General features: G+C 36.4%; 3 protein-coding genes across 3 annotated transcripts; 1 reads left to right on the plus strand and 2 right to left on the minus strand.

Annotated features, from left to right (window-relative positions):
- Positions 1-10,715: 10,715 nt before the first annotated feature.
- LOC110777199 (uncharacterized) lies at positions 10,716-11,363 on the minus strand. Its single transcript, XM_021981806.2, has one exon. It carries the CDS (start codon positions 11,361-11,363, stop codon positions 10,716-10,718), a length of 648 nt encoding a protein of 215 aa, XP_021837498.2.
- A 1,511-nt stretch (positions 11,364-12,874) lies between these two features.
- Positions 12,875-13,841, plus strand: LOC110777197 (uncharacterized). Its single transcript, XM_021981804.2, has one exon. The coding sequence runs from the start codon at positions 13,060-13,062 to the stop codon at positions 13,702-13,704; it is 645 nt and encodes a 214-aa protein (XP_021837496.2). The 5' UTR covers positions 12,875-13,059; the 3' UTR covers positions 13,705-13,841.
- A 1,601-nt stretch (positions 13,842-15,442) lies between these two features.
- LOC110777198 (uncharacterized) lies at positions 15,443-24,876 on the minus strand. Its single transcript, XM_056840718.1, has 8 exons — positions 24,681-24,876; positions 21,746-21,778; positions 21,565-21,663; positions 20,486-20,599; positions 17,943-18,072; positions 17,395-17,692; positions 17,238-17,292; positions 15,443-15,791 (listed from the first exon to the last, which is right to left on the minus strand). Exons 4-8 carry the CDS (start codon positions 20,486-20,488, stop codon positions 15,717-15,719), a joined length of 561 nt encoding a protein of 186 aa, XP_056696696.1. The 5' UTR covers positions 20,489-20,599; positions 21,565-21,663; positions 21,746-21,778; positions 24,681-24,876; the 3' UTR covers positions 15,443-15,716.
- Positions 24,877-24,936: the final 60 nt, after the last annotated feature.

Raw genomic sequence — 24,936 nt, forward strand, 5'->3', positions numbered from 1 at the left:
ATTTAATTTGTGGTTTATTAAATGATGAGTCCCTTCAATTTGACGATATATTCAAGATAGACTGTCAGGACCAGTCCTGTGACTAAGAAATGTCTATCAAGTGAACTTGAATGTCAAAAGTTGAAAATGGTCCCTAGTCGGAGTTTTCTATAAAATTGGACGCATAGAAAACGTTAGACGATTAGAATGCAAGATGACTAGTAGTTCTGTTTCTTGAACTATGTGGACATGGCAATGTCATAATCATTTTCATAGATACTTACTTTGGGAAGACTAGTATCGGACAAGACCTATGAAACTTTACTGTAAGAGATGAAAGTCTGTCATAAGTAAATTTCATTAAATTATTAGACACTAAATCCTCAATACCTGAGTGATTTGAGATTACTTGTTTGAGAACTGGTTGCTTTGACGTTGACCAACCGTCGCACCGTAAAAGGAGGCTATAAAGGCAACGCTCAGGTAATCACCTATCAAACGAAGTCTAATCTCAAGATCGCAAGATTGGGATTGTCCTCCCATAAATCGGGATGAGATGCTTAAAAGTTGTACAAGGCCACTCGGAGAGCTAGAAACTGTGAAATGCATGGCCGTGCTCAGATGAATCATAGGCTATGATTATCTATTTATTTGATCAGTTGAACTCTGAAACCGAGGAACACCTCTGGACATAATAAGGATGACAACTCTTACCTTATGTTCAAGAGCAAGCATCGAGCGACAAAGGAATTAGGAAATGCACACTTGTCCCTAAGGACAAGTGGGAGACTGAAGGAAATAATGCCCTTGGTCCAAGTATGCATTCTATGTTAAGTCTAATAAATGCGGTTCAGTATTAATTAACAAGTTAATAATTCAGTGAGATCAAGTGAGCTGAATGCCTAGCTAGAGGCCGCTTCAGTTCAAGTGGAATTAATGATATTAATCCACAGCTTACTCTTGACTGAACCCGTAGGGTCACACAAATAGTACGTAAACGGATCAAGTATTTAATGGCATTAAATACTCTATCTATGGATATTCGGAATCGACGGATCTTGGTTTCAGTGGGAGCTGAGATCGTCACAGGCAAGAAATGAATACTCCGGAAACGATGATATTGCCGGAAACGGAAATATGGATCGTATCGGAAATATAAATATTATCCAAGTCGTAGATGTTGCCGGAAACGGAAACATGGTACGTATCGGAAAATATTATCGGAAATGGAAATATTGCCGGAATCGGAAATATTGCCGGAAACGGAAATATTGTCAGAATCGGAAATATTATCGGAATCGGAAAATAATTCCGGAAACGGAAATATTAAATATTTGTTCGAAACGGAAATTAATTCCGGAATCGGAAATATTAAATGTTGTTCGTATCGGAAATGAATTCCGGAATCGGGAATTTAATCGGAAGCGTATCGTACGAATTAGCATCGGACGAGGCCTGCCGGACGAGTGCCCAGCACGAAGCCAGGCCATCGCCCAGCAAGCCAAGCGCGCCACACAAACAGCCACGCCAGGCCCAGTGCAAGGCCAGGCCCAACAGCGCGCGCAGCGCGCGCGGGTGCTTGCGTGGGCTTGTGGCTCGCGCAGGCCTCGCTGCGTGGGCTGCTGCTCGCACGCACGCATGGGCGGCCCATCGAGGCTGCCGTGTGTGTGTGTGCGTAAGTGTTTGTGTTCGTGCACGTTTCCTAAAACGTGCAGAGTTCGGTTAATGATTAAATTCCTAATTCTATTTGATAAATTAATTAAATTAGAGTTCTTGTAGGATTCTAGGTTTAATTAATTTGTATCTGAATAGGATTCCAATTCCCTTTCCATAACCCTATAAATATGTGGCCTGGGTTCACAATTTATAACGAGTTTCAAAGTATTCAAAGTGAGTTTTGGAGAGAAAAATTCAGCCACACATCTTGCTCAAAAGTGCCGAAAATTCTAGTACCTTAAGGGCGATTCTAGTTGGTCAATCTTAAGGCGGATCCGGAGGGCACGCAACAAAGAGTATGCATCTAAATTATGCTATATGATTATGTGTAAATAATATGTAATCCTGGGTTAATGGTTGTTTCCGCATGATTTATGTAATATCATATGTATCATAACCTAACATCTAATTCCCAATTGCTTGCTTAAATCTGTACTTAGATTTTATAAACTAGCGTTTCTTTTCAAGCATTTATTTGGATCCACAAATCCTATGACATACCATGTACATAGTTTCTTCCAACATTTGACTGAGGAAGATGTTTTGTCATCCAATTGCCATATGCAATCATTGCTTGAATTATAGACTTAAGCATTACGATTTTGCATGAGGTTTCAACACAATCCACACCGTGAATTTGCTTGTAACCTTTAGCAACTAATCTAGCTTTGTGTGTGAACACACTTTCATATTTGATGGTTTTTATCCTTAAAACAAACTTGCAACCAATAGGTGTGAAACTATTCTTGCAAATCAACAAAATTTCAATTTTGTCATCAAAACATTGGTTATGTTTTATGGCCGTTAACCATCTAAAACATTTGAGTCTATATATGGCCTCTAACCATTTTAGGGAATCTGGGTTTCGTCATAGCTTTCTTACAGGTCACAAACTCATTAATCTACATGATAATAGTTTGACTGCAAGTTGTAGGTTTCTTTACTATCTAATGGAAGAATCGCATAGATTCAGTGACCTGAACTCTATGCCTACTTGGGTATAGAACATCAAACAATAGAATATCAATAGCCACTTGAAAGTCCTTTGAATATTCTGTTCTCCTTGAAGCACTTGTAAAGTCTTCTAAGAGATGTCTATTCTTTAAAGCCACTTCTAAAGTCCTTAAAGAATAAGTTCGGATTTTCTGAAGCACTTCGAAAAGCCTCCGGAATGTCCGTTTATGTTTGTTGTTCGCCTCGAAGACTTTCGAGGTCTATTTTCTCTCACTTGTCATTTTGGAAACGAATCTCCAAAAGGACATTATTTCGAGCAAACAAACATTATGTTCTCAAAATTCGTGGTAGAAACAATACCCTTGTGCCTCATTTGAATAAATCACAATGAAACATATATCTATACTTGGGCATTAGTTTGTCGAATGACAAACACTAAGCTCCCACTGAGTTTTGCAACTTTCTAGATATATTTTATGAAAAGTTATTATGAAATTTCTTTTCAATAGCTTTGACGAATTTGGTGGTAGTTGAGCATTTTGTTTTAGAAATTATAGGAAAAGTCTTTATGATTCATCATTGATCGAATCAGGTACTAATTGACTTCGATCATTCCAACCGTAGATATGCCATATCTTATGGAGCTAGATTGTGAAATTACAACACACAATCATTGATGATCATATTTGGTCTCAAGTAATCATCAACATGATCTAACCTAGATCTTTATGATTTCTTGCCAAGTGGATTTTATACTTCTGAATCTTTGAACTAGCCAAACAGATTCAACTTATATCACATTTGAGTAAATAAACCTATATTCACTCAAATCCATAAAGTCATAAAATCTTTCTTTAGCTTTGAACTCTATTGTCTAGGCGTTCTAACAATAGTTCATATCTTTTGTTACTTTCAACAAGTAAGACTAGTTGTCTTAAATTGATCTAGAAATCAATCAACTTTCAAAAGTCTATCAAAATAGAGCTTTTGAATGTTAACTTGTTGATATGGTCTAAGCAACAGTGCCAAAGATTAGTGGAACTCAAATCAAGGGGTTGATTTGAACCTAGTAAAGTTTTTATTTTTAAAGAGTTGTTTGTTTTAATCAAGCATATTGACTCAACCCGTAAATGACCATTTCATTCAAATAAACAAACAAACATTGTTTTTGTTCTTCTGAATGTGAGTCTTTCTGTGTTTGAAACAGAAATTTAGGTATGCTGATTATGGAACAAAATAGCCATTTAGTTCCAGCCTTGAAAGGACTTAAAACAAACTAGATGACCCTACAACTAATGTAGCATTGCCATGCTTCATTTCCCACTTGTAGGTCATTAGTGTAGCCTAGCTTCCATTTTTTGAGTTATTACCGAAGTAAGAACCTCAAGCGGTATATGATACCAAGGAAGTTTGATTGCTAGGTCACTTCTCTTTAAACATAAACTTATAGGTAGAAACGGAATTGTAAATTCCTGTCATCTGTTCCTTTGTTTTCCTATTTCTTGTACCCTTTCTTATAGTCTTAAGAATTGAATTCTTTAGTGTTGACTTTTATACTTTGTTAGACATGTCCAATGTCACTCCAACAAGGTTCTTACCATTTAATTTATGTTGAATATTCTGTTTCAACTAAATGATCTTACCAGAAGCTTCTAAAGTTCTTCTAAGCATCGATCTATTCGAATGTCTAGGGACTAGACTCATTCGAGAATTAAATGGACAAAGATATTAGGTTGTTAACCATTGGTAAAGCTGAGTGTTTAAACTCAATTCTTTATGATCTCAAAACTACCTTGTATTTTGAATTCACAAGCACCAATCGGTTTGCCATTCGATTTTGATACTCGAAAACAACCATAAAAGTCATTAAAAGAAACGTACATTTAAATTGCTCATTTTCTCTCATTTCCGTGAATCGTTCTTGGATTCATTACCAATCGAGGAAATTTACTGTTAACTTTCTAAAAGGATTTATTGGAGTGCAAGATATTTAATTATAAATAATAATTAAAACATACATTGAAGCATGCAAAGTCTAAACATTTATCATGAGTAATAACTTGAAAATTAAAGCAATCATGCAATTTCAACAAGTTATTAGCATTTTATTCGAATTTATTGTTCCGGCAGGTGTGAATAAAATGATTCCAAGATCCTAAAATCATTGAAGAATTAAGCACAGTTTGTCGACTTAATCCTAAAACATCTTAGGTAAGCAAAAGCCTTTTGCTAATAGTCTAGAAACTATTCTTGGTTGATAGGTACGTCTAAGAACTTATTAGGTAAACCTATCGATTTTGCCACGACATAAAAGGACTCCTTACTTATATCGTTGAGTTTCACCAAAACTAACATGTACTCACAATTATTTGTGTACCTTGCCCCTTTAGGACCAATAAGTAACACCTCGCTGAGCGAAAACTATTACTAGATTGATGTAAAGGATATCCAAGCAAGTGTATATTTTGGCATGGCACCTTTTAACTCAATTTTTAAGTTTGGAACTTAAGGCTCTTACTATGTTGGTTAGATTTTAAGTGAACTAAAATCCTTAATCATGCAACATAATCAAGCTTTGATCTCATGCATTTTAAGACATATTTAAAAGAAATAAATAACTTAAAACATGCATAAGATAAATGTGATCTAGTATGGCCCGACTTCATCTTGAAGCTTTAACTTCAAAGTCCGTCTTGAAAATCTCCGTGGGAGGCACCATTTTCTTCAAATAGGATAAGCTATAATTAAAACTAATTACAACTATTTGATGGTACGCAGACCATATTTGAATTGAAAAACAACTTTGGTACTTTAGACCAATTACATTCAAATTAATGGTACGCAGACCATATTTTCTATCCTATTTGGGCCATACTAGTCACTTCATAACCTGCAAAACAGTACATATATAATATATGTCATTCACCCATTCATTATCATGAATGGCCCACATAGCTGGTTAGTAAAACACATTATGCATCATATAAACATTTGCAGCAATTAATCAAGGGCACCAATAATCTACAAATTATTCAGTCCTTATTAATTCTAATCAAGTTGTTTTAACCTTAAGGATTTGTAGACCTAATCAAGAGTTTATGACTAAAAAGGGCTCCCACTTAAACCAATAAATTCATATGCTTTACTAATTTTAAACATAAAAATGTATTTCTAGTCTAACCGGAAACATACAAATTTGATTAAAATTTAAAGCTCATATAAATTTATAATTGAATCCATAAATTTAATTTAATTTCAGTCGTATTTAAATTAATTCATGATTTTAATTTTAGTAAAATAATTAGAATAAATAAAATTTATTATAATTACAATATTCAAAATTAAAATCCAAGAAAATAATTTAAATTATTAATTTTAAAATTAATTAAAATTACGTAAACTGAAAATCTCAAATTAAAATTTCAAAACGATCTAATCGCAACGCAACAACCCCACGCAACGCACGCCCATGGGCCACACGCACACAGCCGTCGCTGGCCATGTGCGCGCAGCCCATGCGCTGCGTCGCATCGCTGCTGCTCACCATCGCAAGGCATCAATCGAACACGCGAGCTGGTGCTCGCTGCGCGCGCCAGCGCTCGATACACGCGAGCCATCGCTCGATGCACGCGAGCCATCGCTCGCTACGTTCGCTTGCCAGCGCTCGATCCATGCGAGCCATCGCTCGCTGCGCGCCTGCCTTTCCCGCACGCGAGCTTGCGCTCATCGTACGAGGCAGCAGTATGCGAGCTGGCGCTCGCTGCGCGCGAGCCATCGATGCTGTGCGTAGCGCTCGTGGCACGCAAGCTTGCGCTCGCTGCGCGCGAGGCTCCGCATGCTTGCGCGAGGCAGTGCGCGCTGTGGTGCAGCACGCTTGCTGCCCACACGCGACTGCTCGTGCCTTGCTCTCGCCCTTGCCCATGCGCCCATTGCTCACAGCCCACGATACAAGGTAGGGCTGCTGCCTTGTGCTCGTGCACCATGCCCTTGCTCGCTGCATTCGTACCGCATGGGCGACGAGCTCCCTTGCTCGTCGTCGCATGCCCGCACTATACAACACCCCTTAAGGGTAACACGTAGCGTCCATTGCTTTGTGCGTGCAAGTTATATGAGCGAATCGCATAAAAATTAAAAATTTATTTTCAAAGTTAATGACAAATTAATAAATCATATTAATTTCATAATTTTAGGGCGAAAAAATCGAAAATTTATTATTTAATTGATTTCCGATTAACATGGATTCAAGTCTAGGTCATAAAAATTTAAAATTTAACATAAATTTACAATTTTTATGGTGGTTTTTAATCATAGGTATCTAATTAAATTATAACTAATCATGAAAATCAAATTAATTCTAAATTATTCCAATTTTCAACAAATTAATCATAATTACAAATTAGATTGCATAATTAACAAGGCTAGGCATTCAAACTTGTTAAACATATACAGTAGGTCAATCAAAAATTCAAGATTTAACAACAAGAATCGCAAATATTTAATTTAACATCTTAAATTTACGAAATTTTGCATTCGAAAAACTAAAACCTCCGAAAAGTCATAGTTAGGCTTCGAATTTGAGAATTCTGGGTTTGGCCGAAAAATACTCTTTTTGTCAAAATTTTAGAATGCCTTTTACATGCGGAATTGACACAAAAATCACTCGATTTGGATGAGTAACGAAGAAACTGCCGAAAAACTGCGTACGTATAATTAAATAAACGCAATTTGCAATTAATTAACAATTACGAAAATTAATCACCCTTTTTAATTCTTGCAAATTTGTAATATTTAACCATGTTCATGCAATTTAGATTATGAAAATAATAAGAGGCTCGTGATACCACTGTTAGGTTATGATACATATGACAATTCATAAATCATGCGGAAAAACCATAAAGCCAGGAAATCATATTATATTCACATAATCATTTAGCATAGAATTGATGCATACATGTTGTAGCGTGCCTTCCCTAGCTGCGCCCGAACCGAACAAGAACAAGTCTTTAGGACTCCAAATGTCGTCCCTCCGTAGATAGTCCACAGTACGTCCGGATCCGCCTCAAGTTAGACCAACTAGAATCGCCCTTAAGGTTACAAGGAATTTCGGCTAGTGTTTGCAAGTGTATGGTTAATTTTATTTCAAAAACTTACCCTTTGAATACTTCAATACTCGATATAAATTATGAGCCCTTAACTCATATTTATAGACCATGGAATAAGTAATCGAATCCTACTAGGATACGAATTAATTAAATTAGAATCCTAGTAGAATTCTTATTTAATTAATTTATCTTTTAGGATTAGGAATTTTAATCATTAAACAAATCCTATACTCTTTAGGTTTCGTATGTGAACACAAACTCTACACGAGCATGACCCGCAAGCGTGTAGGCCATGCCCGCGCACAGCCCACACGGCCGCTCGGCCCACGCGAGCTACAAGCCCACGCGAGCTGCAGCAATGCTCGCAGCCCATTGCTGTGCGCGCTGCGCGCGCTGCCATGGCCTGCTGGGCCTGGCCTTGCGCTGGGCCTGGCCTTGCGCTGGGCCTGGCCTTGCGCTGGGCCTGGCGTGGCCTTGGCTGTTCGTGTGGCGCGCTTGGCTTGCCGGGCGATGGCCTGGCTTCGTGCTGGGCCCTCGTCCGGCAGGCCTCGTCCGATGCTTATTCGTACGATACGCTTCCGATTAAATTCCCGGTTCCGGAATTCATTTCCGATACGAACAATATTTAATATTTCCGATTCCGGAATTAATTTCCGTTTCGAACAAATATTTAATATTTCCGTTTCCGAAATTATTTTCCGATTCCGATAATATTTCCGATTCTGACAATATTTCCGTTTCCGGCAATATTTCCGATTCCGGAAATATTTCCATTTCCGATAATATTTTCCGATACGTACCATGTTTCCGTTTCCGGCAACATCTACGACTTGGATAATATTTATATTTCCGATACGATCCATATTTCCGTTTCCGGCAATATCATCGTTTCCGGAGTATTCATTTCTTGCCTGTGACGATCTCAGCTCCCACTGAAACCAAGATCCGTCGATTCCGAATATCCATAGATAGAGTATTTAATGCCATTAAATACTTGATCCGTTTACGTACTATTTGTGTGACCCTACGGGTTCAGTCAAGAGTAAGCTGTGGATTAATATCATTAATTCCACTTGAACTGAAGCGGCCTCTAGCTAGGCATTCAGCTCACTTGATCTCACTGAATTATTAACTTGTTAATTAATACTGAACCGCACTTATTAGACTTAACATAGAATGCATACTTGGACCAAGGGCATTATTTCCTTCAAAACTGTGATTGAATATGTTTGACCATGTTTAAACTGATTTGTTTAGGTTTTCGATCTTTTGCCAGTCTTTATGTCTTAGGAAACGAATAGTTTCGTAACACATATAGATTGGCATTAGACCGGGAAACCTATTCATTTCTATGTTGATTCCTGATTGTGTCCCCTTTATTTGTCTTTGTGTGTGATCAATGATGAGTCTTTCAATGGCTGAGAAATAAATCCAATAAACTACAAACACTCGTGCTGCCATTAGTATCAATTACGATGCTTCTCCGGCGCTAAGTGTTTGTAGTTTGGATTTGTGACTGTGATGCTTGGTGACATTCTGAGATCCTTTTGTGTTACAAACTGTGATTGAATATGTTTGACCATGTTTAACTGATTTTTTTAGGTTTCCGATCTTTTGCCAGTTTTCATGTCTTAGGAAACGGATAGTTTCGTGACACATATAAACTGGCATTAGACCGGGAAACCTATTCATTTCTATGTTGATTCCCGATTGTGTCCCCTTTATTTGTCTTTGTGTGTGATCAATGATGAGTCTTTCATTTGCTGCTATTAATATCAATTACGATGCTTCTCCGGCACTAAGTGTTTGTTTCTTGGATTTGTGATTGTGATGCTTTGAGACATTTTGAGATCCTTTTGTGTATATGTCCACAACATTTGACTTAATGAAATTTCCATGTTTGGTACCTAAAAAAATTTATGTTGTTTGATATTACTACCTTTATTGGTTTTATGTGTGATCTATGATGAGACTTCTTTTGCTGAGGCTGAAACCCTGTTATTTTTCAATAATACTCGTGCACCATTAGCATCAATGATGCTTTTCAGGAGCCAAGTATTATGGGAAAGGGGTTCGGTCAATGATGCTTGGGGACAATCTAAGATCTTATGTTGTTTGATCTATGATGATTCTTTCATTTGTTATCATTCATGTCTTCTGGTTGATCTGTGAATGTGCATGTTAATGCGTTTTTTAATGCAATGATATTACTTGAACCAAACGAATTTAACAAACTATTCATTCATTTCATTCCAAAAGGTTACTTTGCTTACAAAATATTTTGCATACATGTATTCCTTACATTCAAGCTTCCAAAAGTGACTACTTGTCCCCCAAAAATACATGTTCCCAAAACACAAAAGTGTTGTATCCTTTGATCAACCCATGATCCTTAGTCCCCTTGATTCTCTGTTTGTTTCTGGCATGTCTTCCCAAACTTCTCATTCTTGACTTGATCTGTTTGCTTGTGCATTTGAGCTCTCTGGAATGTCTTCCCATGCTTGATTGCCTCTTCCTTGTTGTGCATTGAGCTCTCTGGAATGTTTGTCATTGCTGCCTCACTTGTAATTCTTTGTGCATTGTTGTCCTCTTGCATATCTTGTGCATTTTCAGTGTGTTGCCCATTTTGTGTTCCATACAATAAATCCCACCTATCATGAACTTCCCACATTGGTGCAATTACTTGAATGGGTAACCTTCCTTGAGCAAAAAGTCTTACCTTGTTCACATGTGGTAGATTATAATCATTTGAACCCTTGGCTTTTAGTATTTCATTCATCACATATTGGTATAATAACCAAACATTTCCAAGTGTTCTTGCCTCTAACTCATAATAAGCTTGGTTAACTGCATCCATCATGTCATCAACATCCTTTGGCATTTTCTTGTGCATTAAACTTTGAATACTTCTGAAAAAATCCAAGTCTAATATGTTCAAGTCCGGACTGTTTGGTGGTTGTTGAACTAGAATGAAAGTGAAGTCACCTTGTTGATGTGCTTGTTGCCATATTGCATAGGATTGAGTGATGTGTGTTCCTGCGTTGTCTTGTGTATGAATATTGTTTTTGGCCCTTCACTTGGAGGCCATTTTTGCATGATTGCTGGAACGATTTGATTGATGAGCATGTCTCTTGTCTCTTCTTTTCTGACTGATTCAACTACTTTAGTCACCATTGTCCCCTTCTCTCTGTTTTTTGAATTCCTCTTTGCTGCTTCTTGATATGTGAATGGAAAGATCCCCAACTTGCCATCAAATATACATTCATTTTGAGCATTAAATCTAGGCCGTGCAACTGCTGCTGTGAACATTACCTTTGGTATGAATTTGCTTGACTTTCCCGATCTGTATTTTGCCCTTTCATGCTTCCCCAAATACACCCTTTGTGTTTTTTTGCTCAAGTAGTACCACTTTTCATCAATATGCACGAAATCAAACATTGGTTGGTATTGCCTCTTTGTTTGTGGATTGTCCCCTTCTAGTAAATCTAGGACCCACTTGACCCTTTGTAGCATGTTGGGGTCTTGCAAACCCGGATGTAGTGGATTTGTGTGTGCCCTAACATCACCCCTTTTTATCATTCTCCAAAGTGTTGTTGGTCCAATACCTAGCATCATTGCCAAATCCCTAATGCATGTTCTGTCCCCATGGTTAGACTTGTGATTGTGTCTTGTTCAACTAGAATGCGTTTTCTGCCAGCATTTTTTGCATTTGTTGACACGTTGTATCTCTGGAATGCCTCTTTTTGTGCCCTTGCTTGCTTCCAAATTCTTCTGACTGTTCTTGGATGCACATTGTACATTTGAGCAATATGTTTATATGCTCCATAATATGGTTGGTTTTTGTCCCTTTTGCGATGGTTGTTCAACAACCACATCAGAATTTGCACCCTTGTGTCACAGCTGAGCCTTGGCTTCTTCTTGCGTTGATGACCCCGTGTTCCTACATGTTGTTGCTGAAAATTTTGTTGATGCTGCTCTGGTGTCTCATTTAGATCAAATGGAAACACTATGTGTTCCATGTCCCCTGTTCTTCTGCTGCTTCATTCAAGTCGAAAAAAGTCCCCTCCTCATCAATGTGGTCACCATCATCATCTGATTCTGGTATCCACGCATCATTAATGTTCCAAGCAGCATCTTCCCATTCAGCATCTTCCTCCATTTTGTCTGAGCACAAGAAGCCAAGTGCAATGAAGCTACCAGCCCCTGTTTTGAAGAAATGCTTTGTGTTTGTATATTTTTTGGTTCCTTTTTGGACAAAAAATTCTCTCTCCTGATGTATATAAAATTTTTGGAGGGAAAAGTCCCTTTTCTGCCAAAAATTTCCCCCCAAAAGTGAGAAGTCCCCACTTTTGTTGGCTGATCCATGTAATTTTATTGTTGTTTTCCTATTGGCTGTTGGATTTTTGGAATCAGAATTCTATTGGTTGGTTTTTGAGTTAGTGGATTGCTGAATTGACACCTTTTTACTTTTCTGATTTTCTCTCCTCCTTTTTATGATTTCTTTTTGTACTTTATACAATAAACAATTATCTACTTTTTCCTTTCCCCTAAAAAAACATTCATAATCATTACCTCTTACACACCATTCAATTTTATTAATTACCGTGTAAATGTCCAAAGTGGACACGTATTTAGGAACGGAGGGAGTACTACGTATAAGGTAAAAGTCACTTATTGTTTAATAATAGTTTTTTTTCTTTAATAAAAATTACCTCTTCAAAATCACTAAACCTTAAACCATATTCCCACGTGTCTTGTCAGATTCGTGTTTGTCTTCCATAAGGGAAAGATGTTATGTTAATTGCTTAAAGAATAAGCATGTTGATGTACTAGTCAACCCGCTATGTTCATGCCAAATTTCTAAAATGATATTTATGCACGACCCATGACCTATAGTCATGCCTCCCGTGCCGTGCCCGGCACAGACAGATCGTGTGCTGGTCCGGGACCATACCCAGCCCTAGACCCCTAGTTGTCCTTAATTAACCTTTACGGCGCGTCACCTCCAAGGTCTGAGGTGTTCCGAGGCTCTCATCAAAATGAACACAAAGGGAACGGTTAAAGACGAGTCAAGGGCAATGCCCCACAAAGCAGTGAAATCCAAGTTTATTACCGTTAGATATTAAAATAGCCACAGGTTTCGAAAAAAACAAGAAGACAGCATATCTCTAATCTCTAATCTCTAATCTCTAATCTCTCTCCTATTGAGATTTTGAGATGAGCAGCACATCTCATCTCATCTAATCATCACTAGAGTCTACAACTAGATCAAGATCACACTCAGCTCTTTTCTCTCACCTCCATAAAAATGGCAGACTATGAAACTCATCAGCATCAGCATCAGCATCAGCATCAGCAACCCACAATAATCCTAAAAGAAACCGCAATTCAAACCTTAAACACAATAATCCAACTCCATTTCGAAAAAACCCTTGAGAAAAAACGAGCAGTAGACCTCCAAAAGAAACAACTTTGGAAGCTATTTCAACGCTTCTTCCTTTTCCTATCCCTCATCTTCGCTACCCTTTCGCTTACCACTCGGCTTCAATGCCGCCATTGTTGGATCCCAATCTTTCTCCTCTCCTTCTCCCACCTCATCTTCTATGTCTCTGTTGCACAAACATTAAGGTGTATCAATGGATTCAAATACCAAAGAAGATGTCATAAGCTTACACTTGGACTTGCTACTGACAAACTCAGGCAGCTTAAGATGGTTAAATTGATCGATGCTTCAGATCACGCTTCCTTTCGTGTTAATACTAATGGAGTTACTAATAATGATGATGATGATGAGGGTTGTTTTGTAAATGGGGATGAGTTTGAAATTCATTATCAAGAACCTCCTGAGAGTTATTTTGGTAAGTTTAAGAGAAATTGGGCTCTTTATTTTGGGTTTTTGATTTTGATTTATGGATTTATGGTTTCTTCCTCTGTTGTTCTTCTTTGTTTTTAGTAATTACTAGGAACCTTTTTGCTATTCTTTTGTATTCATTTACATTCTTTTTTCTTTTTTAGTAATTATAGTTATTTTACATCCTTTTTTTGGCTAATTTAAATGTATTTTTCCTTTTTATTTAATAGACAATTGAATATGGATGTTAGATACTCTAAAGTGAATAGTGACGTTAATAGTGTAATTCAAATTAGTAATGCGTCAACTGCATTGGGATGATTGGTGTAGTTAACTAAAAAAGGAATGGTAGGAAAATGGTGAACAAGTGCCAGTATTGCAGTGAATAGGTGTAGTTTGAAAGGGAAACAGCAAAGGCATGTGTGTAGTAAAGACTAAAGACTGTGGGTCAATGGATTAACGGTTAGCTACTGTATTGTTAATCAATTATAAACTACATTTATTAGGACTTTTGTTTTGGCACATCCGTTGTAAAAACCAGTTTTTACGTGCTCTATTCACATAGGCAAATACTCTATCCGTCCTATAATATTCGCACCGCTTTTTTTTTACCGTATTTTAATATTTGCATCGTTTCTATAAATGGGTTTATCAATATTATATTATTTTTCACACTTTCCTACTAACTCACTCCTTACAAAAAAATCATTTAAAGTGCATACCCCCACTACCCCTTACACTTATTAAAAAAATACCCCACTATCAACCAGTGGCGTATCAAGGATTTTGAAACAGGGTAGACAATTTTAAAAGAAATAAAACTATAATATTTTTTAAAAAAAAGATACAATGGAAATGACAATTTGCGGAGTACTAATTACAATGTTTACATAAAATTTACCAATTTCACCATTTACCGTTATTTTATAAATTCTAAAATTTTAAAGATTATACAAGGTAAATGTATACGGAGTAGAAATTCTAAAATTTTAAAGATTATACAAGGTAAATGTATATAAACAAATAACAACAAAGCTTAAAAATATACGAAGTAGAAATTAAAAATCAGATGAGAATATGAAATTCAGCAAAGTAGTTGTATGCAATGGCGGACCCACGGAAAAAAAAGAAAAAAAGAAAGCTGGAATATTGAGTACCTGGATGCTGAAGTGGTCAATGAGGAAATTTAGTTACTCCCTCCGTTCCGGAATACTTGACCTGTTTTCCTTATCGGGCCGTCCCTTAATACTTGACCTGTTTCTAAAAATGGAAATATTCTAACAATATTATATTATTTTTTAATCCACCCCTATTAACCCACCTACCCCCTACTCCATACAAAAAATAATTAAAAATTCAACCCTTACTCTCCCCCAACCCCACCTCTTAACCCACCTCTCACTAACTACATTAAAATAATACCCCACTATCAACTACTACCTATTAAATTAAATAAGTCAATTCAAGTCCCTTAAACTCTGTGCCGGTCAAACCGGGTCGAGTATTCCGAGACGGGGGGAGTATGATATTGTCACAATTGGTTATGGGTTCAACTCCTAGATTGAACAAATTATATGTTAAAATCAACAAAGTGGTATTTTCAATATTTCTCTTTCTTCTAAATCAAAGGTGCACAAATTTTGAGGACTTTAATTGTGTACGGAGTAATAATCAGTCAAAAAGACTGAGATTTCTGATGTTCAATTATTGGGCATTTTTTTCACCATCAAGGTGAAAGATATTTTTGGTCGAATTCTAGTCTGTCAATTTGGACACACTACAATAGTTTCCTACTTTCACAATGGGTATGGCTTATGAGGGTAACTAACACACTTCCGAATTTTGCGGAAAAACATTTACTTTGATAACTAATTTGTCAACATATTCATATGAACAATCATACTACAGAAACTACATTGTTCAAATGATCTGTTTTACAGTACTATGACAGAAAATAATGTTAACAGGGTTTGTGTTTGACAACAAGAATTAAATATAAATATATACGCAGTACTCCTTAACCCCCTTATTTTATAAACAAAGGTCGTAGAAATTACTGTAAATAATAACTAGAAAAATAACCTAAATAGAGATCTTGAAGTGTTTTTCCTGCTTCAGATTTCAGACACTGCACTACACAACGATTTATAAGCGTTGACGCACAGTTTGAATTTTTCTTCAGCTGCTGCCTGCATTAATCGAAGTAGTCACGATGTTAACTTGTTAAGACTTAAGAGTAGCAAAGACAACTTTGAAAAATAGTCGACAATTTTTATCATCGTGAACACCCTAGAAAAATGATGGATCTACAAAAAGTTTACACAGGAATTAGTGATACTCACTACTCAGGTAGGAGTTTTTCAGTATGTGATGGTACACGCTCTAACAACTCTAACAGGGATAACATGTGAAAAGGAATTATGTTATGAACATCGAACGTATAAATAATGTCTGGCCTCTTTTCCTCTAATTCCTTATCCCTTCAGGACTGTCCTTCGCTAGAGTACTGCCGCCTATACAGATCTATTCTAATGGCGTACAATTCGGCCTTGAGGGTAGGCGGGGAGTGCAACCGCCTAGGGCCCAGGGCGAAAAGGGGCCCAAAATGGAAATCTTTGCAGTATATTAGTACAAGAAATAAAAAACGCGCTATATTAACTGTAATTTACCTTTGGGTCAGTGGTAAGTTGGTGCAAGATGTATTGATTTGACTTTTTGGGGCCGTGTGTTCGATACCGTATGCTAGCAAAAAGCTTTATATTTTTTCCGTTGACAATTTTCCACATTTTCTTGTTCATTCTATTTTTTAAAACCTTTTAGATTGTGTTTTTTTAATTCACTTTTTTTTACAAAATAAATATATACTATTATTTTGGATCAAATATAAACCTATTAATGCATATGGACTACTCCGTATATAGTAATCAAGTAATTATCTATTCTACTAATAGATTCGAGGACATAAAATATTTCTTTTTATTTATTTGAATTTGAATATGTTGTCGATTCGACGAAATTTATGATGCCTTTTTTTTCCCAATAGTGAAACGATATATTTAAGTTATCTATTAGACATACCATTTCGGCAGGGGCCCTAATCCCTTATTTCGCCAAGGGCCCCAAAAGTGTAAGGAACGGGGCTGATGGCGTATTTCAAGTGAGTCACCGCGTCAATATAGACATAAGGGTTACGTAGAAGGAAGTTAAAGAAAAAAGGGACCAAAAACCCAAAAAAAGGACTGGGGAACATTTCAAGACAACCCCATTTCCTAATATCACTTCTTTCGAAGAAAATAACACGAACACCCATGAAAGAATTCCCATTCCAACAAGCACCAATTTACTGATCTTAAAATTCCAGAGTAACGAGACACAAAAAAAAATTCTTGCACTATTGCAGTAATGTAGTATAATTCAAATGGAAAGAAATTTATACTTAACTAGGTGACATAATTCTTAAGCTGGATAACTGAGTGACATTTACTGTGCAATATTGGGTGAAGAATTGAAATTTGGAATGCTAACCTGTAAAGATCAGCTTAAGAATTACTAGGTGACATAATTCTTAAGCTGGATAAACTGAGTGACATTTACTGTGCAATATTGGGTGAAGAATTGAAATTTGGAATGCTAACCTGTAAAGATCCTTGATGTTTATCAGGATGCCACTTCAGCGCCGACAAGTGAAAACTGCAAGGGTAGAAACATCCGTTTAGAGATAGTAAAACAATCACCCATGATTCACTGTACAACACTGAATTTGAGTTGATAAACCCAGTCTTTAGAGCTTACGCATTTTTCACATCTTTCAACGTCAGAGGACCATTTTGTGGCAGACCAAGGACAGCTCTGTCTGAACGTAATCCTACATTAAAAACCTCATCTTCAGAATCAGGTTCATTTGCTGTTTTCCATTCTTTTTGACGATAACTTGTATGGTGAAAAGAATCTCTCCAGTCAAATCCAGGAGTTGATCTTTGAGAAGTTCCTTCCCTCGACCATGAATACCATTTATTTCCAAAAGAAGCTTGAAATAGAGGTTCAGGATGATCATCATCGTCTTCTGACAGATAACCTTTTCGAAACTTACCTAAGTGAAGCATCAGCTATATCAGAAGATTTTCTTTTAAATAATGAATATCTTTATGAAAGAACTCACAGAACATAAGAATTAAGGAGTTAACAAAAGGTCCAGGAAGAAGAAGGTGATAGGCCATGACGGAGAGACTACAAAAAAAGCAAGAAAATATGTACACAGTAACATTCAGAATTTCAGACAGCAATTAGCTGGTTGTGCATGAAACACGGAGTATGATAAAAATGAAGTAACACAATCTCACGTCTCATTCTATGGTTGTGGATCTTTTGAGAACGGTCTGACTTCGAACGGCCTTTATTTGTGGAGCTTTTCGATTTCTCACCACTGTTGAGATCCTGGTTACTTGCTCCATGCAATTTCTGTTCATCTTTCTGAAATATACAATTGCCAGACAAGTGTTACTAAACCTTAACAAAATTTACCTGTATTGCATCAAAATGCAAATAAACTTATTACAAAATTGACAATGCAGGTTTTAATTTCAAAACAGAATGCACAGTACCATGGTGTAAAAACTAGCCCGAGTTAACTCGTATCGCCCGAGTTAACAAGGTTTTGGAGGCTGGCGATACGAGATATCCCGAGTTGTAAAGGTGTTTTTAAAAACGGCGAGATCTCGGCCGGTTCAACCGACCCCAACGAATTTTGTCCGCATTAAACGTTATAAACCTCACATCTACTCGGTTTTCAGTCGAATTCCCATGTTTTCGACAAAAAGAAAGGGAAAAATGAAAGAAATGGAGAAACTCCATTGAAATAGGGTAGAGAACTCCATTTTCAAATCTAAAACAAGAGAGGAGAGAGAAGGTAGAGAAAGGAATTCATTTTAATTATGTCGTGTGTACAGTTTAGGGGAGGGGGACTAGGGTAGGTAGTGAATGGGGCTTCTTTTTAAATTTCAAATTCCTACGTGACAACCGCGACACGGTCCGCGACTAACGCATCAGTTCCGTTACCAAGACTCCGCGACCGACCCGCGACCGTGACCGATACCGCATTTTTTATCTATGATGCACACCATGACACCACAAGGATCCAATTTGTTTTTTGTTATTGAAAAAAGACGTCAGTTCCACTTACCAATTCAGATAAGATTGTTAGAATGTGATAAGTTCTGCCAACAAATGCCTTGGTTCATACGTAACTCTTACCCATTACAGTTATGTGGATTTCCTAAAAGATAATTAGGACGTTGCCATTCTTATTGCTGGTATACTATGAAGAAAGTCAAATAATCGCTCCGAAGCAAATTTACTTACATACGAAAGGAGATAACTTTTTGTTTGGCCAAGCTTTTGCTTCCTGGAAGTAGTTCTACAGAAACTGTTTATTGAAAAACACTTTTAACAAATAGAATTGTTTGGCCACAAAATTTAAGAAGCGTTTCTAAGAAGCAGAAACATGTTAACATTGTTTGACACATTGTATATTTTTCGAGTTTTTTTACTTATGACTCTTTAAAAAAAAGTACTTATTGTAATTTGGTGAACACTTTATATGTAATCATAATTAGAAGAATATTTTATTTTTATTAATAGTTTAAAAAAGTATTTTTAGCCAAAAATAGAAAGTAATGTGGATAACAAACGCTTACAAGTAAAAAGTGTTAACTACAACTATGAAACACGTAATTAGAAAAAAATAAAAATAAACCTACAACGCTACACTAGAAATATAGAATTATAAGAAGAAAAAAGTCAATACTCATCCCCTATCTTTTTTAACTTTTAAACAAAAAACATTTATTGTTGTGGCTCTAATTGCATCCTTCGTATAATTGATTAAACCAGTATCATCATCTCTCCTAGTAATATCTTCTCCAATCTATTGTTACCGGTTTAGTAATACCGTTTGATAAAAAAGATTACTAATACCACCGACCACCACCTACCGGTCGCTCCTAATTGTAAGAAGTTCTCGCGGTAGTGGTCAAATCCTCCTCCCAAATCAATACATGACTTAAGTAATCATCATCATCATCATCAAGCTCTCCTTGATTAACAACCGACATAGATTTTTATTCCCTCCGTCCCAGATTAGTTTTACACTTTCCATTTTCATCCGTCCCATATTAGTTTTTACACTTGTGTTTTGGAAAAGAAGACCCCACAATTATTTAATACATCTCTTTTTCCACTATCAAAAAGTTAGGTCCCACAATCTCTCGAATTCCATTTTAAAAAATTACTCCACTGTCTACTTTTCAATAAAATAATGAGGGAGGTGTAGCGGCATACTCTTATGTATACATAACAAATGCAAAAAGACAAAATAGGGAAAAAGGGCAAGAGGAAAATGACAAGTAAAGGACAAAAACAACAATCACAACAGAAAAAGAAGAGAGAGAAGGAGAAAAAAAGTAAGAGAAAGAAGGAGACGAACAAGAGAGAGAAAGTGACAAAGTAGAGAGAGAAAGTACCATTTCTTATAAGTACTATTTCTTTAAAAAAAAGTATCATTGTTCCAATTTTTTGTATCATTTCTTCATTTTTTCGAATCCAAAAAATAATCATAAAAATATTATTTAAAAAAAAAAAGTTGACAGCAAAAGTTTGTCTTTTTTCTATCTTGTTTTTTTTTTGTTGTGTTATGTAATTGGTATTACATAACTGTTATGCCAATATACTTCCTCTAAAATAATACCCCACTATCTACTTTTCCACCAATTTTTCTAATAAAATATACTTCGTATTTGATAATCAAACAACTTATCTCCTAAAACTATGTGCCTAATAAGTGTCAAAACTAATCTGGGACGGAGACAATATCTTTCAATGAACTTACCATCCCCAGTAGTTTTATTCTCACACCACGAAAGTGATTGAAGGTTGATTTCTCCGGAAAATCTCCGTAAGTGAGGGTTTTTTTCGCAGTCTCAGTAACTGAAGGTTGATTTCTCTGGAAAGTGGAGTGTCATAAAATAGTCAGTGTCATCAATAGTCAGTGTCATCGACATCGGGAAGAAGTGTTCTTTTTGGAGTTCTTAGTCATGGACTCATGGGAGAAACAGAGAGAGGAGGGATGGGGATTTGGGGAGGGTGAGCATTCTTTGTGGAATGGGTCATTTTCTCTTTTCATTAGGGTGTTATTGTCTGTGTAAAAATTTCATTAAATAAAGAAATATGTTTCCCAAGAAACAAATTTGAGCCCTTTTTGAGTTTCTTGAGAAATTCCTAAAGATATGGTGTTTGGCCATGTTTTAGCCTTTGGGTCCTAGAAACACTCTTAGAAGCTCGGCCAAACACTATCAGGGTAAAGCCTATGATCACCCATGCAGTTACCTCTTCTGCTAGACATTTTCAAGAACACTAGCAGATTTCTGCCAGAAGAACATGCTTATAATAACCCTATGTGTATCAACCAACACAGATACTTGGTAATATACCCAAATATCTGTTGCAGAAGGATACAACAAATGGCAAACCACATAAAGCTTTGGATTGATTGTGACTTTGGGAGGTCAAAAGATACCGTAGTTCTATACATGAATCTCTCAACCAGCTAAGACAAATAATAGGATATATAGTTCCTGAATCTAACTAAGCCAAAATAATCTGAAATTTATGTAGTTCTATATATAAGATACAGTAGTTCTATATATTTTTCTTTTCTCTTTTAGTTGCAATGTTTTAACTTTTACACTTGTTAATGCACAAGTTTGACCATTAACATCTTTAAGTTATCTATTACTATTAGTAAAAATTATGAAAATTTGCTATTTTGAACTTGTACATTAAGACTAATCTAACAACCTTTTACGTAATAACAAAATAAAATATGGTCCAAGTGAGTTGGTGAAAAATGCAAAATGCATAACGTTGCAATTAAAAGGAAAAAAAATGAAGTGCATGACAGTGCAATACCTGAAAAGAAGTTCCTGACTCCCCATAGTTAGAGAGGAGACTCCAAAGTGCCTTCTTTGAATCAGCTCGTTTTTGACGCGTCACATATCGGGTATAATTCTAGAAATTTTGTTCTATATATGAGATTATGAGCAAGCTAAGAGAAACTAAGGTAACATAAAAAAGGAAAATAAATGTGTACTTTCGATGTTGGCTGGCCTCCTCCCTTGAAGTCCTGGCATGGAGAAAGGGAGAAGAAACACTAGTCATAACTTTTCAAGACTTATATAAACAATTTAAGAAATAACTGTGAGAATTGAGCTATCTTGAAGTTTACCACTAAGGCCATGCTCTATTCAGTATTCGCCAAACTTCCACTTATTTTTAATTCAAGATAATTTTAGGAAGTTTTAATAAGTTCTAATAAGTTCTAACATGTTTAGATAAGTTGTAACCACATATGACGCTCTACCATTGATTTAGATCCAAAAAAACTATTTTATTCATTTATAGGGAGTAGAAACTGCATTCAAGTATGCCAATTCAAAGTGTCAATCACTTGAAATTTCAACGTAAGGGGGGGGGGGGGGGGGGGGGGATAATTTAAACAGAGAAATTCACTATTCTAAACTCTCCTACCTAACTAAAAGAGTTATAGATATAAATAATAGTTGGTCCCCCTTAAAGAAGATACCCTACCCAAAAGCCGTACCTAGTGGACAAGGATATGGAAAAGATCCAAATGTAAGTAGCCTTACCCTTTTTTTCATAAAAGAGGTTGTTTTTAAGGATCGAAACCGTGACCTAGCAGATAGCATCATAGCAGGTAGAAACTTAACCATCGTGCTAAGGCACGACCTTTAAAGATACGTAGAAACCCTACCCCTCTACTAAGAAACTTCTGAGAAGCTAATAGGCCACGCAACCAAAAGGACTCACAAGAGGTCTCCATACCAATCCAACATAAAGACTTGATATAGGCATTAATATGAAATTCCAGCTACCTTCCCGCAAAGAATCCCATAAAACACCAGTGACATGCATGATCAAGCAAAGAAGAAAACCCAACGATTGGGAAAGGTAGGGTTCAAAGAATTCAGTACAAAGTTCTTAGTACAACTCGGTGTTCCAAAGTGAAAAAGAAAAAGGCTCCATAGAAGGACAATGAGTCAAAGACCAACTTCCAGCATATACACAGAACACCAACTTAACAATATACATTGAAACCTCTTAGGGTCATAAACCTGCCCCCCACAAAACAGGATAACATCTCTTGCTTCCGATGCACACAAAACCAGAGATATGCCGCATTACCTTTGAAGTTTGAACAAGGAAGAGGAATATGAATAGAAACTAATCCTTAAATCAAATCTATCCACACACTCAAACAGTCAAACATATTCGTGTTGCCATTAAACTTCATTAAGGAAATTGAATAGAGCCAAAACTCAAACCTGAATTATGTCATATTGGATTTAAAACAAATCAAACCCTCTCCTAAGTATATGAAAATCCAACCTCTGAGTAGGATAGTGTGATGAGCCAACTAGGGAGCTATTTGGAAACTGAAATCGACTCAGCCAAAATTTGAGTCGTTGACAAAATGAGTCAAACTAGTTGAAGCATCTTGAATAACTAAAAAAGATGTTAACACAGCCAACACAAAAATACTCCAATAATCATAAATAAGTGATACTCCTTGTTAATCCTCTTTCCTAGGCCTTGTGGGGGTCTATGGGCCAAATGCAGGCATCAATCTTGCAAATTAAGTGAAGAACAGTCAAACTACAAAGAGAACCTTGTTTGATAGCAGCAGGGCCGGTCCTGACATTTTAGGGGCCCAGGGCGAATCACGATAAGGGGGTCTCAAGGGGGCCCTTATATATGGTGCGAGGTCTTAAAATATCCACCGTATGTACATATTACATATGGCATTTCGAGTATATTTATTTCTCCTTTAAATATTTGAACCATATTTAACAACATATATGAATATACAATGCCATAAAACAATTAGTTATGCAAAATAAAGTATACAAATAATACTTACTACGTACTACGTATTTCTTAGTGACACAATGTTTAAAAATTTGCACGTACTACGTATTTCTTAATGACACAATGTTTTAAAAAAATTGCACATAAATATTTTGTTTAGATAACCCATAAAAATAAGTCCATTTAAAGAAGAAGAGGATTAATATCAAAATAAACAGAGACAATCAAAACGTCCAAAAAATGTTAACAAAATTTCAGCTATTGGGTTTCGAACCCCTGTTGTTTGGGAGACATTTAATAGGATTCAACCAACTAGCCACTAGCATTTTATGGTTAATATTTGTGTTTATAATTTATTTAACGTATAAGACTGTTGTATATTTTGGGGCCCTTTGTCGTCGGGGGCCCTGGGCGGCCGCCCCTCAATTCAACCCCCAGGGCCGGGCCTGGATAGCAGAAGTTCATCTGTTTTTCTATTTGAAGTCCTTGGCTTTAATGTGTAAGGAGGCAAAAATGATGGGCATATGAATAAGGACTATTGCCACATTTGCCAACATGTCAATCTTGATTCCACTATGTTCTTTGTATCAACTATCATTTCTTTTTCTATGACCCTATCCCTACCTGAAATCTCAATCTTCACACAAGCGGCATCAACAACTCAATCTTGGCATAAGCGCCATCAACAATTCATGAACTAATTGGTGCAGTACTGCAATTAGCCCATTACTCGTCCAATGGCAAAAAATAATAATCCAATAAACGAAAATCAGTATCCATAGAATTGCCTTACTTCTAGTAGCAATGTAAAGATGAATGAACTAAACCATGTGGCCTACTAACCTAAGCGGATCCCTAACTGAACTTCAATCTTAGCACAAGCGGCAAAAAAGCGGCATCAACAATCCAATTCCAATCAATACCAGCATATACCACTCATCAAGCTAATATTCCAGCAGTTCAAACCCTAATTCTCAGTTTACCACATACATTAAGGATGACATTTTTTCTCTTTCCATTTCCCCAGTTTCTCTAAATTAATTATAAACATAAGTACCAAATAATTGCAGCTCAAAATTATACTGTAGATAAAATATGAAGAAAATAAAAACTTAAATTGAAAAGGAGGGAAAACTTACAGAATATAATTTGTTCTTCCGCTTCTCATTGTAAATTGGAGTTGAATGCAAATAAGCAAATTGAGTAGATGGAAAATTACACAAATTCCGCGAAATCAATAAGCTGCGGCACCGTCTGCATTGATGAAAAAGAAAGATAACGAAGGAATTGATGAAAAATGAACAAAATGGAAGTGTATTAGATAGCGCCGTCGAATCTCAACCCGAACCGTTAAATCCGCTGGGTTAATCCGATTCGTTAAGAACCCGAACCGTT

Source organism: Spinacia oleracea, chromosome 3 (genome assembly GCF_020520425.1).
Source record: "Spinacia oleracea cultivar Varoflay chromosome 3, BTI_SOV_V1, whole genome shotgun sequence".
Lineage (NCBI taxonomy): Eukaryota > Viridiplantae > Streptophyta > Magnoliopsida > Caryophyllales > Amaranthaceae > Spinacia > Spinacia oleracea.